At 39.4% G+C, this 19071-nt stretch overlaps 1 protein-coding gene across 1 annotated transcript in view; it reads right to left on the bottom strand.

Annotated features, from left to right (window-relative positions):
- The window catches only part of NUP210L (nucleoporin 210 like), a 77465-nt gene that overhangs the window by 45400 nt on the left and 12994 nt on the right, over positions 1 to 19071 (bottom strand). The window contains exons 9-12 of the mRNA XM_060137856.1: positions 9443 to 9580; positions 8819 to 8977; positions 2861 to 3059; positions 732 to 877 (exon numbers count right to left, since the gene is read on the bottom strand). Coding sequence (XP_059993839.1) covers positions 732 to 877; positions 2861 to 3059; positions 8819 to 8977; positions 9443 to 9580 — 642 coding nt within the window. The remainder of the gene's footprint in view (positions 1 to 731; positions 878 to 2860; positions 3060 to 8818; positions 8978 to 9442; positions 9581 to 19071) is intronic.

Here is a 19071-nt window from a genome sequence, read left to right as displayed (position 1 = left end):
AGTTCGAGCCCTGGTCTGGGAAGATCCCACATGCCACAACTACTGAGCCTGCGCTCTAGAGCCCAAGAGTCACAACTGCTGAGCCCGCGTGCCACAACTACTGAAGCCCGTGCGCCCCAGAGCCCGTTCTCTGCAATAACAGAAGCCACCACGATGAGAAGCCCGCGCACCACAATGAAGAGTAGCCCCCACTCACCACAACTAGAGAAAGCCCGCACACAGCAACAAAGACCCAAGGCAGCCAAAAATAAATAAATACATTTATTTAAAAAAAAAAAAAAGAATCCGCCTTCCAATGCAGGGGACACGGGTTTGATCCCTGTTTGGGGAACTAAGATCCCACATGCCGCGGCGCAAATAAACCCGCGCGTGCCACCCGCCACAACTAGAGAGAAGCTGGCGTACCACAACTAGAGAGAAGCCTGTACACTGCAACAAAGAGCCCATGTACCACAACTAAGAGCCGACACAGCCCCACCCCAAATAAATAAATAATAAAACTTGCTGATACAACTTATAAATAGTCCTGTGGCTGAAACATGATAGCATAAACTCCCTGATACTCAGATTTGATGAGGGAGTTGTGGGTCTAAAAACAAGAGAGTGGTAAGTAAAGAGAACATAAATATCACTGATCTTTAATAGAGATCACAGATAGGTAGGAAGCCCCCAAGTGGACATGGTGGGGTCCATGAAAAGATATGGCAGTTCTTTAGCGTGAAATATCTCACCTTTAGGGGTTCATAAGCAGCAAATGTGGCACTGCTCTCCAAATACTCTTCATATTCAGTCACACTAACTGTTACCAAAGTATGGCCCAGAGATTTGGCTGCTATATGTACACTGGAACAGTGTGTTGGTCCTGGTCTTTGAATACCTGCAAATCAAAAACCTTGACTTCAGTAGGGTAATAAGCCATCGGTCCTCAAGGAAATCAGTCTATAGAAATACAAGAATTTTAATATTTTAAAAAATTCTTAATCTCACACACTACTAGACCCCAATTTTTTATATTAAGTTGATATAAAATAATGTTCCTTCTATTAACAGATATATATCATGTAAGACACAGTTCTATGTATGGTGAGGATACAAATATGAGCAAAGATCCTGACCTCAAGGCATATATAGTTTAGAAGGGGAGGGTGAACATTTACATAAATTAAACTATTAGTAGAAAATGATAAGCATTATAGAAGTCTAGAAAACAGAATGATTACTTTTAGCTGGAGAGATCAAGAAAGGTTTAGATATGCAGAAGAGAGTATATTAAGCTGACAAATAAATGAACAAAGATAGAAATATAAATGAGATACAAATGAGTATATGAAAGAGATTTATGGGAAATTTTAACTAAAGTAGTTAGTTTAGCTAGAGCCATACATGAAGCCAAAGCATGAAGCTCCAAAAAGTAGGTTGGGTTACACTGTAGAGGGCCTTTAATACTAAACTAAAAGGATTTTGGCTGTTGTCCACGGGCAGGGAGAAGCCTCTCAAATTTTTTTTTTTAATTGAATTGTATACTTTTTAAAATAATTAATTAATTAATTAATTTTTATTTTTGGCTGTTTTGGGTCTTTGTTGCTGTGCACGGGCTTTCTCTAGTTGTGGCGAGCAGGGGCTACTCTTTGTTGCGGTGCGGGGGCTTCTCATTGTGGTTGCTTCTCTTGTTGCGGAGCACAGGCTCTAGGTGCGCAGGCTTCAGTAGTCGTGGCATGTGGGCTCAGTAGTTGTGGCTTGCGGGCTCTAGAGCGCAGGCTCAGTAGTTGTGGCACACAGGCTTACTTGCTCCACGGCATGTGGGATCTTCCCGGACCAGGGCTCGAACCCGTGTCCCCTGCATTGGCAGGCAGATTCTTAACCAGCGCGCCACCAGGGAAGTCCACCTCTCAAAATTTTTGAGCAGGAAAATTAATTTTGAAATTGAGCTTCATGAAGGTCTATCTGGTAGCCATGATTATCAAAGGCAAGAACAGTTAGGAGGATATCGTTAAATTCTCAGTGAGAGATAATGAGGGCCTAAAAATGGGGAGAGACAGCCTAAGAACAGAGGAGAGGTGAGAGATATTGTATAGTATAATTAACAAGGGCAAAAGAGAAGTCCAAGTTGATATCAACCTTATAGATGTATTGTGAGAATTAAATGAGTTAGTATATGAAAAGTATTCAGAACAGAGCCTATGAAATAGAAATGCTAAACAAATGTTAGATGGTACTACTGTCATTATTATTGATGAAAAAACAGTGGTGATCAGGATAAAATATGAAGTTCCATAATGGTAAATGATATTGATCCATATGGATAGTTTATTCATATTCTTTTCTTATTAAAAAGGTATTTTCTTTTTCAGAATAAATTTAATATATACAGACATTAAATGGCAATACAGTCCTCTTAGAAAGAGGTGTAGTACATATATTAAAGAAAGAAAGAACGAAAGAAAGAAAGAAAGAAGAGCTTGAGGCTGGAAAGAGAAGCCTTTAATATGACTAAAAACTGATATTGTCTGGCCACAATGAACCCTGGACATGTTATTCAATTTTTGTGCCTTTGTTTCTACATCATATTGTAACACCTAATACAGGCAGTTGACAGAATAAATAAAAGTATTATAAAGAAAGGTAATATCTAAATTTAATTTTTAATTTTTTTGGCCACACCGCGCGGTTCGTGGGATCTTAGTTCCCCGACCAGGGACTGAAACCGGGCCCTTGGCAGTGAAAGCCCAGTGTCCCTACCACTGGACCACTAGGGAATCCCCAATGTGTGAATTTAGACTGTAATTCATAGTTTCTGAATTGTTGATTGGTCCTTTAATTCAAAGACAAAGAAAGGAAAAAATAAAAAGCCTACTCTTACCTTCTTTGAGAAGAGTGAAGACTCCTTGCTTATCCATGTTCAAATCCAAGGATAAATGAGAGCAGTCTGTGAACGCGATGGCCTCTTTGGTTTCCTTATTTACATGATACATGGCAATGGGGATTTCTATAATCTGGCCAATCTCTACATCAGCATGAAATGGTAACATTTTCATTTTGTTCAGTTTCAGAACACATATCTGGAGGGGAATAAAATTAATCTTTCAAGAAAGTTATGTTAGGAAAGTCTTAGAATAAAAGAAAGCATTTCTTTTTTTTGTGGTACGCGGGCCTCTCACTGTTGTGGCCTCTCCCGTTGCGGAGCATAGGCTCCGGACGCACAGGCTCAGTGGCCATGGCTCACGGGCCCAGCCGCTCCACAACATATGGGATCTTCCTGGACTGGGGCACGAACCTGTGTCCTCTGCATCGGCAGGTGGACTCTCAACCACTGCGCCACCAGGGAAGCCCAGAAAGCATTTCTTAAATATTTAAATATACATATACATAACATATATGTATGTTTTGTGTTTGTGTGTTAGGTGCTGAACCTGTCACTCATTTCATTCTTTAACCAATCGACCTCTCTAAAGCATCTAACACCATTCAACACGAGTCTGGCAAAATATGACCAATGCACAATTTTCTTGACTTTTGTAAGCTAAGAATGGCTTTTACATTTTTAAAGGGCTATAAAATAAAAAGCAACAATGACAAAAAAGAAGACTATGAGATAGAGACTGTATGTGGCCTACAAATACTAACATATTTATAACTTAAAAAATTTTTTTAAATTTATTTGTTTTATTTATTTAGTTTTGGCTGCATTGCTGTGCTTCTTTGCTGTGTGTGGGCTTTCTCTAGGCGCGGCGAGCAGGGGCTACTCTTCGTTGCACGGTGTGGGCTTCTCATTGCGGTGGCTTGTCTTGTTGCAGAGCACGGACTCCAGTAGTTGTGGCACGTGGGCTCAGTAGTTGTGGCTCGAGGGCTCTAGAGCGCAGGCTCGGTAGTTGTGGTGCACGGGCTTAGTTGCTCCACGACATGTGGGATCTTCCCAGACCAGGGCTCGAACCCATGTCGCCTGCATTGGCAGGTGGATTCCTAACCACTGTGCCACCAGGGAAGCCCTAACATATTTACTACCTGGCCCTTTTTACTAAAAATTTGCTGACCTCTGACATAGAGCACTTCCTCTTACTTGATATCTTTAAAAAAAACATTTTATTTTGTTTTTGCTGTAGACTGAAGGTTTGTGTCCCTCCAAATTCATATGTAGAAATCGAACACGCAAAATGATGGTATTAGGAGGTGGGGCCTTTGGGAGGTGGTTAGGTCATGAGAGTGGAGCCCTCATGAATGGGATTAATGCCCTTAAAAAAGGGACCCCCTAGAGCTCCCTAGTCCCTACTGCCATATGAGGTTAAGGCAAAAAACAGTCTTCTATGAACCAGGATGCTTTCCCTCACTATACACTGAATCTGCTGGTGCCTCGATTCTGGACTTTCCAGCCTCCAAAACTGTGAGAAATAAATTTCTGTTGTGTATTAGCCACCCAGTTTATGGTATTCTGTTATAGCAGCCTGAATGGACTAATAGAGTCTTTTTTTGGTCACTTTCTATGTGTCTTTTGCTAGTTACTCTTACTCTGCCAATGTCTCTTAAAATGACACATAAATCTTACCCAGTTCCAAAACTTCAATGACCAACCATATGCTGATCACTCCAAATTTTTATCTCTAGCCCTAATCTTTCTGTTGTACTTCAGATGCCTATTTTCACTTTTAAACATTCATCTGGATGCTCCATAGGTGAACCACACTAAATGTTTGGGTTTTTTGTTTTTGTTTTTGCGGTACGCGGGCCTCTCAGTGTTGTGGCCTCTCCCGTTGCGGAGCACAGGCTCCGGACGTGCAGGCGTAGCGGCCATGGCTCACGGGCCCAGCAGCTCCGCCGCATGTGGGATCTTCCCGGACCGGGGCACGAACCCGTGTCCCCTGCATTGGCAGGCGGACTCTCAACCACTGCGCCACCAGGGAAGCCCGTTTGGGTTTTTTTTGTTTTGGCAGTGCACGAGGCATGCAGGATCTTAGCTCCCCAACCAAGGATCGAACCTGTGCCCCAGTGGAAGAGCAGAGTCTTAACCATTGGACCACCAGGGTAGTCCCACATTAAATGTATCCAAAACTGAATTCATTATCTTCCTCTTATTCTTTTTCCTTTTCTTGTTTTTTTTTTGGCGAGGGTAGGGGGGCACTGTGCCGCATGGCTTGTGGGATCTCAGTTCCCCGAAAAGGGATTGAACCCAGGCCACGGAAGTGAAAGCGCCGAATCCTAACTACTAGACCACCAAGGAACTCCCCTTTTCTTGTGTTTTCTATCCACCAAGCTGCCAAAGCTTAATCTTTCACTTTTTCCCACCCCACTACGCATCAAATCTGATTAATCTACCTCTAAAATAACCCTGAATTTGTCCTCTTTTCTTTATTCTCAATACCATTCTGTTAGTTTAGGCTTAACTGGATACTTTGCCTTCACTTTCTTCTTTCATTCTATTCTAGTCTACTAGTATAAAGCTCCAGAAACTATCTTTCATTCCTCTTAAAAAAATATATTGTAGTTGTTGTTGTCTGACTATAAAAATAATTAGATATCTTTCTAAACACAGGCTTTACCATATTATTATTATATTTTTTAACATCTTTATTGGAGTATAATTGCTTTACAATGGTGTGTTAGTTTCTGCTTTACAACAAAGTGAATCAGTTATACATATACATATGTTCCCATATCTCTTCCCTCTTGCGTCTCCCTCCCTCCCACCCTCCCTATCCCAACCCTCTAGGTGGTCACAAACCACATAGCTGATCTCCCTGTGCCATGCGGCTGCTTCCTACTAGCTATCCACCCTACATTTGGTAGTGTATATATGTCCATGCCACTCTCTCACTTTGTCACAGCTTACCCTTCCCCCTCCCCATATCCTCAAGTCCATGCTTTAGTAGGTCTGTGTCTTTATTCCCGTCCTACCCCTAGGTTCTTCATGACATTTTTTTTCTTAGATTCCATATATATGTGTTAGCATACGGTATTTGTTTTTCTCCTTCTGATTTACTTCACTCTGTATGACAGACTCCAGGTCCATCCACCTCACTACAAATAACTCAATTTCGTTTCTTTTGGTGGCTAATATTCCATTGTATATATGTGCCACATCTTCTTTATCCATTCATCTGTCGATGGACACTTAGGTTGTTTCCATATCCTGGCTATTGTAAACAGAGCTGCAGTGAACATTTTGGTACATGACTCTTTTTTTTGTTTTGTTTTGTTTTGTTTTGCGGTACGCGGGCCTCTCACTGTTGTGGTCTCTCCCATTGCGGAGCACAGGCTCCGGACACTCAGGCTCAGCGGCCATGGCTCACGGGCCCAGCCACTCTGTGGCATGTGGGATCCTCCCAGACCGGGGCACAAACCCATGTCCCCCGCATCAGCAGGCGGACTCCCAACCACTGTGCCACCAGGGAAGCCCCCTATTTTTAGTTTTTTAAGGAACCTCCATACTGTTCTCCATAGTGGCTGTATCAATTTACATTCCCACCAACAGTGCAAGAGCGTTACCTTTTCTCCACACCCTCTCCAGCATTTACTGTTTCTAGATTTTTTGATGATGGCCATTCTGACTGGTGTGAGATGATATCTCATTGTAGTTTTGATTTGCATTTCTCTAATGATTAATGATGTTGAGCATTCTTTCATGTGTTTGTTGACAATCTGTATATCTTCTTTGGAGAAATGTCTATTTAGGTCTTCTGCCCATTTTTGGATTGGGTTGTTTGTTTATTTGTTATTGAGCTGCATGAGCTGCTTGTAAATTTTGGCGATTAATCCTTTGTCAGTTGCTTCATTTGCAAATATTTTCTCCCATTCTGAGGGTTGTCTTTTGGTCTTGTTTACGGTTTCCTTTGCTGTGCAAAAGCTTTGAAGTTTCATTAGGTCCCATTTGTTTATTTTTGTTTTTATTTCCATTCCTCTAGGAGGTGGGTCAAAAAGGATCTTGCTGTGATTTATGTTATAGAGTGTTCTGCCTATGTTTTCCTCTAAGAGTTTGATAGTGTCTGGCCTTACATTTAGGTCTTTAATCCATTTTGAGTTTATTTTTGTGTATGGTGTTAGGGAGTGTTCTAATTTCATATTTTACATGTACCTGTCCAGTTTTCCCAGCACCACTTATTGAAGAGGCTGTCTTTTCTCCACTGTATATTCTTTTTTGGTTTTTTTTTTGGGGGGGGGGTTTGCGCTACACGGGCCTCTCACTGTTGTGGCCTCTCCTGCTGCAGAGCACAGGCTCCGGATGCGCAGGCCCAGCGGCCATGGCTCACGGGCCCAGCTGCTCCACGGCATGTGGGATCTTCCCGGACCGGGGCACGAACCCGCATCCCCTGCATCGGCAGGCAGACTCTCAACCACTGCGCCACCAGGGAAGCCCTCCACTGTATATTCTTGCCTCCTTTATCAAAAATAAGGTGACCATATGTGCATGGGTTTATCTCTGGGCTTTCTATCCTGTTCTATTGATCTATCTTTCTGTTTTTGTGCCAGTACCGTACTGTCTTGATTACTGTAGCTTTGTAGTATAGTCTGAAGTCAGGGAGCCTGATTCCACTAGCTCCATTTTTCGTTCTCAAGATTGCTTTGGCTATTCGGGGTCTTTTGTGTTTCCATAAAAATTGTGAAATTTTTTGTTCTAATTCTGTAAAAAATGCCAGTGGTATTTTGATAGGGATTGCATTGAATCTGTAGATTGCTTTGGGTAGTAGAGTCATTTTCACAATGTTGATTCTTCCAATCCAAGAACATGGTATATCTCTCCATCTATTTGTATAATCTTTAATTTCTTTCATCAGTGTCTTATAATTTTCTGCATACAGGTCTTTTGTCTCCTTAGGTAGGTTTATTCCTAGATATTTTATTTTTTGTTGCAGTGGTAAATGGGAGTGTTTTCTTAATTTCACTTTCAGATTTTTCATCATTAGTGTATAAGAATGCCAGAGATTTCTGTGCATTAATTTTGTATCCTGCTACTTTACCAAATTCATTGATTAGCTCTAGTAGTTTCCTGGTAGCATCTTTAGGATTCTCTATGTCTAGTATAATGTCATCTGCAAACAGTGACAGTTTTACTTCTTCTTTTCTGATTTGGATTCCTTTTATTTCTTTTTCTTCTCTGATTGCTGTGGCTAGAACTTCCAAAACTTTTGAATAAGAGTGGTGAGAGTGGGCAACCTTGTCTTGTTCCTGATCTTAGTGGAAATGGTTTCAGTTTTTCACCATTGAGGATGATGTTGGCTGTGGGTTTGTCATATATGGCCTTTTATTATGTTGAGGAAAGTTCCCTCTATGCCTACTTTCTGCAGGGTTTTTATCATAAATGGGAGTTGAATTTTGTCGAAAGCTTTCTCTGCATCTGTAGAGATGATCATATGCTTTTTCTCCTTCAATTTGTTAATATGGTGTATCACGTTGATTGATTTGCGTGTATTGAAGAATCCTTGCATTCCTGGAATAAACCCCACTTGATCATGGTGTATGATCCTTTTAATGTGCTGTTGGATTCTGTTTGCTAGTATTTTGTTGAGGATTTTTGCATCTATGTTCATCAGTGATATTGGCCTGTAGTTTTCTTTCTTTGTGTTTACCATATTATTGACCTTAGGAAAAATCTGTGTTGGCTTCCCATTGTTGACAGCAGGGGATCTTAGTTCCCTGACTAGGGATCAAACCCATGCCCCCTGCCTTGGAAGCGCAGAGTCTTAACCACTGGACCACTAGGGAAGTCCTGAGGATCATTTTAAAACAGCCAACTTGAAAAAGAAAAAAAAAATTTTAACGTGTTACTGTACTTAAATTTAGACAGTAATGTCTCAGAGGAGATATGAACGTTTTTTGGAGAGGTGCTTACCTTAATTTCCCCATATCGAAAAGGATTTTGTACATCTCGGGCCAAAACAGTGCTGTTCCCCCTGACCTGACCAGCTGTCGTCACCACTCCTTTAGTGGTTACCATGGCCACTGTTTCATTAGAAGAGGTCCAGGTGAAATTGCCACTGCCACCCTCTACCTATGAAAAAAATACACCCTTATATTTAATTAGTATAGGAAGAAAATTGGAATTTAACTGAAGATGTAAAATCTGGTGAAATAAAGTTTAGGAAATAATAAAACTATACAATAAATTATTTCTGGAACATTAAGAAACTGTGATGCTATATTAAAGTAACTAAATGGGGAAGGGTAATACTAAAGGGGGATTATGTAATGGCAGTATCACAAAATGTCAAAAAAGAGCACAGGGGAGCTTGACAAAACTTTATAAAACTCACAAGGAAAGGATATATGGAAGAGAAGGAAAGTACACCAAGTATTCTTAGGATGACAGTATTCAAGAGCATGATTTGGTTGTCACCCAAAACTGAGTTATACTGCTAGGATTAGGGGGAAATAAGATTTAACATTAACCTTCAATAAATTAAGCTATCAGAGAAACTGACATTTCTTTGTGAATTCTCATTATAAGACATCATACCTGTACTTTATAACGATATAACATTCCCATGGGATGATGAGGAAATGCCAGAAAGTTGGGTGTAAGCCTGATGGGAAAATAAATCTTCACTTCTTGCTGATGTATAATTGGAAATTTTATAGGCTGAATATCTTTATTCTATAAGAGCAGGAAAAAAGGAGCAAAACAGATTTTATAAGGACTGTTCTTATGGTCCACATTCACATATAAAGCACCAGCAAAATGGTGTGTTAATAAATTACTCAACCAGTTTCTATCAATAAAAGAAAGAAAGAAACGTTCCTGTTCATTAGTGAAGCACAGCTACTACAGTTCAATAATAATGAAAGGGATTTTGATAGACCTAAAAGAAGTATCACAGTCATGGAAAGCAGTTTAAATTTCCTGAAATAAGAGTTTTATCAACATAGAAAGGGCAATCATAGTTTCAGAAAGAAAGATCTTTGGACATCTATCAGTTAAGTACATAAATTGTAAAGGCAAAGGAATATTACAGGCTATTCAGAAGAAAATAAAGAGAACATTTAAAGATGCTGGGATAAGATATTCCCATCCTGCTTAAAAACAAGAGCAGGGTTTAGGGGGGTACCCATACAGGTAAAATAGAGTCCTCACACTCAACTATGTTGGCCTTTTTTCTTTGAAGGAAAACTCTACCTACCTACCTATCTATCTATCTATCTATCTATTTTTTAAAGAAGCCCTGAAATATTTAGCAACTGTGTCACATCTGCAGTAATGGCTCTGATTTTCTCTTCACTCTCTTAAGATGGCTAGCTGGATGTTCTTTCAGTTTAAAAGAACATCACTGGGGCTTCCCTGGTGGCGCAGTGGTTGAGAGTCCGCCTGCCGATGCAGGGGACACGGGTTCGTGCCCCGGTCCGGGAAGATCCCACATGCCGCGGAGAGGCTGGGCCCATGAGCCATGGCTGCTGAGCCTGCGCGTCTGGAGCCTGTACTCCGCAGCAGGAGAGGCCACAACAGTGAGAGGCCCGCGTACGGCAAAAAAACCAAAAGAGGTAATAAAAACTTTAAACGTCTGACTTCCCTGGTGGCACAGTGCTTAGGAATCCGCTTGCCAATGCAGGAGACACGGGTTTGATCCCTGATCCAGGAAGATCCCACATGCCATGGAGCAACTAAGCCCATGCGCCACAACTACTGAGCCTGAGCTCTAGAACACATGAGCCACAACTACTGAGCCCACATGCCACAACTACTGAAGCTCGTGCGCCTAGAGCCCATGCTCTGTAACAAGAGAAGCCACGATGATGAGAAGACCAAGCACTGCAAGGAAGAATAGCCCCTGCTCACCGCAACTAGAGAAAGCCCGTGCACAGCAACGAAGACCCAACACAGCCAAAAATAAAACAAACAAATTAATTAATTAATGAAATAAAAAATAAATTGCATTATGATTGCAGAACAAGGAAATATTGTAATAAGGGCTTCTTTTAGGGTAGTCATAAAATCTTTTAGATTTTTTAGGTGGATCTTGAGTTGGGAATTCAAAGCCCTGAACTAACCATTTTCTTTCCCAAAGTTACCCAGCACACTTAGAAACAACAATCAATAAACCCTATTATATCCCAGACTTTCACTAACATGTTTTATGGCAGCAACTACCTGGTTACCAAAAGCTTTGCCTTCTACATGCACTTAACTATAGTGTCTACAGGTGATAATTTAAGTAGCTGTTTTGCTATTGCATACCATGAACTATCAATGCTCACTTCTTAATCACAAGAAACAGGATCAGTAATGCCTTTAAATCTAATAATAGAGAACCCAGAATCAACTTGGAGATGTGAGTCTCCAAGATGGCCTCCACTGATCCCCACCCCCTGGTATTCACATCCTTGTGTAGTTCCCTCTACATTGTGTCAGGAATGGTTTGAATGACCAATAGAATGTGGTAGAAGTGCTTATATTAAAAAGAAGAAAGATATAAAACCGGTGATCCACTGTAAGATTCTTCCACAATAAGAAACTTAAAAAAGAAATGCATTTTAAATCCAAAGTAAGGAAAAGAAATAGAATAACAAAGGTAAAGGCATAAATCAATGAAAGAGAAAGTAGATAAAGAACTGGAAAAAAGTCAAAAACCAAAAGCTTGTTCTTTGTAAAAAGCAATAAAATTGATAAATGTCTAGCTGGATTCATGAAGAAAACAAGAGAAACACGAATAACCAATATCTGGAATGAAAGAGACAACATTGCTACAGATCCTACAGACATAAAAATTAATAAGGCAGTATTTTGAACAACTTTATGTGATTAATTCAACAATTAGATTAAACAGAAATTCCTTCAGAGACACAACCTACCAAATTTCACTCAAGAAGAAATAACCTGTATAGTTGTATATAAATTTTAAAAATTGAATTCAGTTTTAAACCTTCCCGTACACCAATCATTAGAGGAATGTAAATTAAAATCACAGTGATATACCACTTCATACCCATTAGAATGGCTATTATCAAAAATAGAAAATAGCAAGTGTTGGTAAGAATGTGGAGAAATCACAACCCTTGTGCATTGCTGCTGGAATGTAAAATGACAGCCACCGTGGAAAACAGTATGACAATTCCTCAAAAAGTCAAACATAGAATTGCCATATGATCCAGCAATTCCAATTCTGGGTATATACCCCAAAGATTTGAAAGCAAGGATTTGACAAAATATTTGTATACCATGTTCATAGCAGCATTATTCACAATAGACAAAAGGTGAAAACAACCCAAGTGTCTATCAATGGATAAATAATAAACAAAATGCAGTATATGCATTTAATAGAATATTATTTAGCCTTAAAAAGGAATGAAATTCTGACATGCTACATCATGGATGAACCCTAATGACATGCTAAGTGAAACAAGCCAAACACAAAAAAAGACAAATATTGTATGAGTCCACCTTTTTTTTTTTTTTTTTGGCAGTGCTGTGTGGCTTGCGGGATCTTAGTTCCCTGACCAGGGATTGAGTCCACACCCTCAGCAGTGAAGGCGCAGAGTCCTAACCACTGGACTGCCAGGGAATTCCCTGTACGATTCCACTTATATGAGGTAACTAGATTAGTCAAATTCATAGAGAAAGAAAATAGAATGGTGGTTACCAGGGAATGGGGATGGGGTGTTCGGGGGGTGTTATTGTTTAAGGGGTAGAGAGAATCAGTCTGGAAAGATTATAAAGGTCTGGAGAGAGATGGTGGTAATGGTTGCACAACATGAATATACTTAATGCCACTGAACTGTACACCTAAAAATGGTTAAAATGGTAAATTTTATGTTATGTATATTTTATCACTATAATAATAAAAGACTTTCCATAAAAAATTCCAAGCTCAAATAGTTTCATTGTGAATTCTACCAAATATTTATGGAAGAAATAACACTAATTCTACAAAACTCTTCCAGAAAGTAGAAAAGAATACTTCCTAACCCATTTTATAAAGCCAATATTGTCCTAACACCCAAACCTGACAAATACATTACAATAAAAAACAGAAGGAAAAAAAAAGCTATAGGCCCTGAAAAACATATACGCAAAAGTCATTAACAGAATTTTAGCAAATTAAATCCTGTAATGTATAAGAGGATAACAAATCATAAGCAAGTGAGGTTTATCCTGAGAATGCAAGATTGGCTTAATATTAGAGAATCAATCAATGTAATTAATTCACCATATTTAAAAGACTAGAAAAGAAAAACTATATTGATCACCTCAGTAGAGGCAGAAGAGCACTGACAAAATTCAGCACCAATTCATGATGAAAATTCTCAATAAACTAGGAATAGAAAGGGACTTCTTCAACCTAAGGATGAGCATCTACACAAAATCTATAGTCAACATCATACTCAATGGTGAAAGGGTGAATGCTTTCCACTTAAGGTCAGGAATAAGGCAAACATGTCTACTCTTAACAGTTCTATCCAGTATTGTAGTAGAGGTCCTAGCCAGTGCAGTGAGGCAAGAAAAAGAACTAAAAGGCATATTTATTGGAATGAAAAGGGTTAACTGTCTTTATTCACATATAACATAACTGTATATATAGGAATTCCTAAGGAATCTACAAAAAATTACTAGAATAAGTGAATTCAGCAAGCTTTCAAGATTCAAGGTAACATACAAAAAACCACTGTATTTCTATATACTAGCATGATCAAGTAAAAGGAGAAAATTTAAAAATACATATATAGCTTAAAAACATAAAACAGGGACAAATTTAATAAAATATCTTCAAGACCTGTATGATGAAAACTATAAGACATTGCTGAAAGAAAATTTTAAAGTCCTAAATAAGTTGAAAAAATATCACGTTCATAAATCCTAATAAAAAATACCAGCAGGTGGGAGATGTCTGCAAAAGTGTCAAAGTAGGGAACTCCAAGAACCTGTCCCCCCATAGAAATGCAAAAAAAAAAAAAAAAAGTCAGAATTAACTTTGGAAAATACTCAAAAATACTCAAAGGTTTACAGCAACCAAATGTATGCTGAATCAAGAAAAAGGTGACTTTTTATTCATATATATAATTTTTAATTTTTATTTATTTATTTATTTTTGGCTGAGTTGGGTCTCTGTTGCTGCACGTGGGCTTTCTCTAGTTGCAGGGAGCAGGGCCTACTCTTCACTGCAGTGCGCGGGCTTCTCATTGCGGTGGCTTCTCTTGTTGTAGAGCATGGGCTCTAGGTGTATGGGCTTCAGTAGTTGTGGCACATGGGCTCAGTAGTTGTGGCTCGCGGGCTCCAGAGCTCAGGCTCAGTAGCTGTGGCACATGGGCTTAGTTGCTCTGCGGCATGTGGGATCTTCCTGGACCAGGGCTCAAACCCATGTCCCTTGCATTAGCAGGCAGATTCTCAACCACTGCACCACCAGGGAAGCCCCAAGAAAAAGGTGACTTAAGGCATTAAAGAAATTATTTGTCAAACCACTAACTGCCTACAAGCTAAAGGAATTGAGATTTTATACTACAGATGACAACACAATCTTCAACAAATAGTTTAGAAAACTCACTAAACATACAAGCAACTACAACCCACATCAAGCAATAACAACACACCCTGAGGAAAGGGAAGAATGTGATTTCCAAAGTTACCACATTATACAGTTGACCTTTAAACAATGTGGGGTTTAGGAGTGCCAACCCTCTGTGCAGTCAAAATCCATATATAACTTTACAGTCAGCCCTCCATATCCATGGTACCATATTTGCAGACCACCATGGATTATGTTGTATTGTAGTATGTATTAAAAGTGAAAAAATGTATAAGTGGAACTGCAATTCAAACCTATGTTGTTCAAGGGTCCACTGTAATATCAAAATGTTAGCTTTTCAACAACAAAAAAATTATAAGGTATGCAAAGAAACAAGAAAATATGGTCCATTCATAGAAAAAAAGAAATTAACACAATCGGTCTCTGAGGAAACACAGATATTGGACTTACTAAACAAAGATTTTAAATTGAAGAGCTAAAGGAAACAATGGACATCACTCCAGAAGAATGATGTTTCACCAAATAGAGAATATTGATGAAGAGATAGAAATTATAAAAAAGGAATCAAACAGATATTCTGAAGCTAAAAGTACAATAACTGAAATGAAAACTTCACTAGAAGACCTTCACAGCAGATTTGAGCTGGCAGAAGAAAGAATCAGCAAACTTGAAGAGAGGTCCATTGAAGTTATTCAGAGTAGCAAAAAGAAAAAATAATGAAGAAAAATAACCAAGCCTTAAAGACCAGTGGAGCACATCAAGTAAATCAATATATACAAAACAGGAGTCCCAGAAGTAGGGAAAGAAAGGCGCAGAAAGAATATTTGAAGAAATAATGATGAAAATGTCTCAAATTTGGGCTTCCCTGGTGGCGCAGTGGTTGAGAGTCTGCCTGCTAATGCAGGGGACATGGGTTCGAGCCCTGGTCTGGGAAGATCCCACATGCCGCGGAGCAACTGGGCCCGTGAGCCACAACTACTGAGCCTGTGCGTCTGGAGCCTGTGCTCTGCAACAAGAGAGGCCGTGACAGTGAGAGGCCCGCACACCACGATGAAGAGTGGCCCCCGCTTGCCACAACTAGAGAAAGCCCTTGCATAGAAACGAAGACCCAACTCAGCCAAAAATAAAAAATAAATAAATTAAAAGAAGGCTCAACATTAAAAAAAAAAGTCTCAAATTTGATAAAAGACATGAACCTACAAAAATCAATTAAACACAAAAGAAGTCAGTAATAGAAGAAATTAATTACCAAAAAAAGTCACATAGAAACAAATACCAAAACAGCAGAAGTCTTTCCTTATCAGTAACTATTTTAAATGTAAATAAATTAAACTCTCCAATTAAAAGGCAGAGGTTGACAGAATGGATAAACAAGAACATGATCCAATTATATGCTATCTATAAGAGATTCATGTTAGATTCATGAATGAAAGTGAAAGAAGGGAAAAATATATTCCATGCAAATAATTACCAAAAGAGAGTTGGGGGAGCAGTCTATATTAATGTCAAACAAAATAGATTTTAAAAAATTGTTACAAGAGACAAAGGTCATTATAAATTGATAAAAGGGTCAATTCATCAAGACGACATAACAATTATAAACATATACCTACCTAACAAAAGAGCCCCCCCACAAAATGAAGCAAAAATGGACAAAACTGAAGGGAGAAACAGACAGTTTTACAATAGTTGAATTTTAATACCTCAGTTTCAATAATGGATAGAACAACCAGAACAAAAGATCAATATGGAAATGGAGGACTTGACCAACACTATACACCAACTAGACCTAGCAGACATATACAGAATAGTCCACCCCAAAACAACAAAATGCTCATTCTTCTCAAGTGCACGTGGAACGTTCTCCAGGATAGGCCATATGTTAAGCCACAAAACAAGTCTCAATAAATTTAAAAACACTGAAATCATATGAAGTATCTTCTTCAACCAAAATGGACTAAAACTAGAATTCACATGGGGAAAACTAGACAATTCACAAATATGTGGAAATTAAACAACCCTTTAAACAACCAGTGGGTCAAAGAAGAAATCATAAGGAACATTAGGAAATTCTGAGATGAAGGAAAACAAAAATACAACATGCCAAAACTTACAGGATGCAGTGAAAGCAATGCTCAGAGGAAAACTTATAGCTGTAAACATGTGTATTAAAAAAGAAGACAGAGTTCCCTGGAGGTCCAGTAGTTAGGACTTGGTGCTTTCACTGCCGTGGCCCGGGTTCAATCCCTGGTTGGGGAACTAAGATTCTATAAACTGGGCACAGTGTGACCAAAAAAAGAAGAAAAATCTCAAATCAATAATCTGACTGTATAGCTAAAGGAACTAGAAAAGGAAGAGCAAACTAAACGTAAAACTAGCAGAAGGAAGGACATAATAAAGATTTTTTTTAGAGCAGTGATTTAAAAAACTGAGAGTAGAAAATCAGTACACAAAATCAAAAAAACCAAAATTTGGTTCTTCAAAACGATCAACAAAATTGAGTTTAGCTAGAGTGACTAAGAAAAAAATAGAGAGAATACTCAAATTACTAAAATCAGAAATGAAAGTGGGGACATTACTACCAACTTTACAGAAATAAAAAGGATTCTAAGAGAATACTATGAACAACTGTCCACCAACAAATTAGACAACCTAGATCAAATGGACAAATTCCTAGAAGCACATCAATTAAAAAAACTGACCCAGGGCTTCCCTGGTGGCACAGTGGTTGAGAGTCCGCCTGCCGATGCAGGGGACATGAGTTTGTGCCCCGGTCCGGGAAGATCCCACATGCCGCGGAGCGGCTAGGCCTGTGAGCCGTGGCCACTGAGCCTGCGCGTCCGGAGTCTGTGCTCCGCAGCAGGAGAGGGCACAGCAGTGAGAGGCCCGTGTACCAAAAAAAACCACAAAAAAACCCAAAAAAACCTGACCCAATAGAAGTAGAAAATTTGACCAGACCTATAGCAAGCAAAGAGATTGAATCGGTAATCAAAAATTTTCCAGCAAAGAAAAGCCCAGACCTAGATGGCTTCGGTTTTAAATTTTCTTTCTTTCTTTTTTTTTTTTGCGGTACGCGGGCCTCTCACTGTTGTGGCCTCTCCCGTTGTGGAGCACAGGCTCCGGACGCGCAGGCTCAGTGGCCATGGCTCACTGTCCTAGCCGCTCCGCGGCATGTGGGATCTTCCCGGACCAGGGCACGAACCCGTGTCCCCTGCATCGGCAGGAGGTTTCTCAACCACTACGCCACCAGGGAAGCCCCGATTGTAAATTTTCACAAACATTTAAAGAAGAATTAACACCAATGCTTCTCAAACCTTTAAAAAAAAGAAAAAAGAAGAACAAGATGATGAAGAAAAAAAGAAAAAGGAGGGAACTCTTCCTAACTCATTCTAAGAGGCCAGCATTTGCCCTGATACCAAAATCAAAGACATCACAAAAAAAGAAAACTACAGACCAGTATAATTTAAGAATATAAATACAAAACTCCTGAAGAAAACAATGGCAAACCAAATCCAGCAGCATGTTAATAGGATTGTACACCATGACCAAGTGGGATTTTTCCCAGGAATTCAAAAGCAGTATGATATATAAACGTCAGTCAGTGTAATATACCAACTAGTAGGATGAAAGAAAAAAATATGCTTAAAGACATTTGAGAAAAATCCAACGCCCTTTCACAGTAAAAACACTCAACAACCAGGAGTGGAAAAGAACTTCTTCAATATGATAAAGGCCACATATGAAAACTCCACAGCTAACATCATACTCAATGGTGAAAGAATGACAGTTTTTGCCCTAAGATCAAGAACAAGACAAGGATGCCCACTATTGCCACTTTTATTCAATATTGTACTATAAGTTCTAGCCAGAGAAATTAGGCAGGAATATGAAATAAAAGGTATCAAAATGGGAAAGGGAGGAGCAAAATCATCACTATTTGCAGGTGATATGATCTTATATATGAAAGATCCTATAGAATCCAGGAAAAATACTAGAGCTAATAAACTAATTCAGCAAAGTTGCAGCATAGCAGATCAACACATAAATATCAGTTGTACTTCTATACATTAGCAATAAACAAACTAGAAAGGTAAATTAAGAAAAAAATTCATTACAATATCATCAAAAAAGAATAAACTACTTAGGAATAAATTCAACCAAGGAGGTGCAGGACTTGTACACTGAAGACTACAAAATATTCCTTAAATAAATTAAAGACAATCTGAATAAATGGAAAGACATCCCATGTTCACGTATTGGAAGACCTAATATTGTTAAGATTGCAACACTCTCAAAAGTGATCTACAGGGCTTCCCTGTAGATCTGGTGGCACAGTGGTTGAGAATCCACCTGCCAATGCAGGGGACACCGGTTTGATCCCTGGTCCGGGAAGATCCCACATCCCACATCCCACATGCCGCAGGGCAACTAAGGGCAGGGCAACTAAGCCTGTGTGCCACAACTACTGAGCCTGTGCTCTAGAGCCCAAGAGCCACAACTACTGAGCCTATGTGCCACAAGTACTGAAGCCCATGTGCCTAGAGCCCGTGCTGTGGAACAAGAGAAGCCACCGCAATAAGAAACTCACGCACCTCAACGAAGAGTAGCCCCTGCTCACCACAATAGAAAGAAA

Source organism: Lagenorhynchus albirostris, chromosome 2 (assembly GCF_949774975.1).
Source record: "Lagenorhynchus albirostris chromosome 2, mLagAlb1.1, whole genome shotgun sequence".
Classification (NCBI taxonomy): Eukaryota; Metazoa; Chordata; class Mammalia; order Artiodactyla; family Delphinidae; genus Lagenorhynchus; species Lagenorhynchus albirostris.
This window is presented reverse-complemented; position numbering and strand designations above follow the sequence as displayed.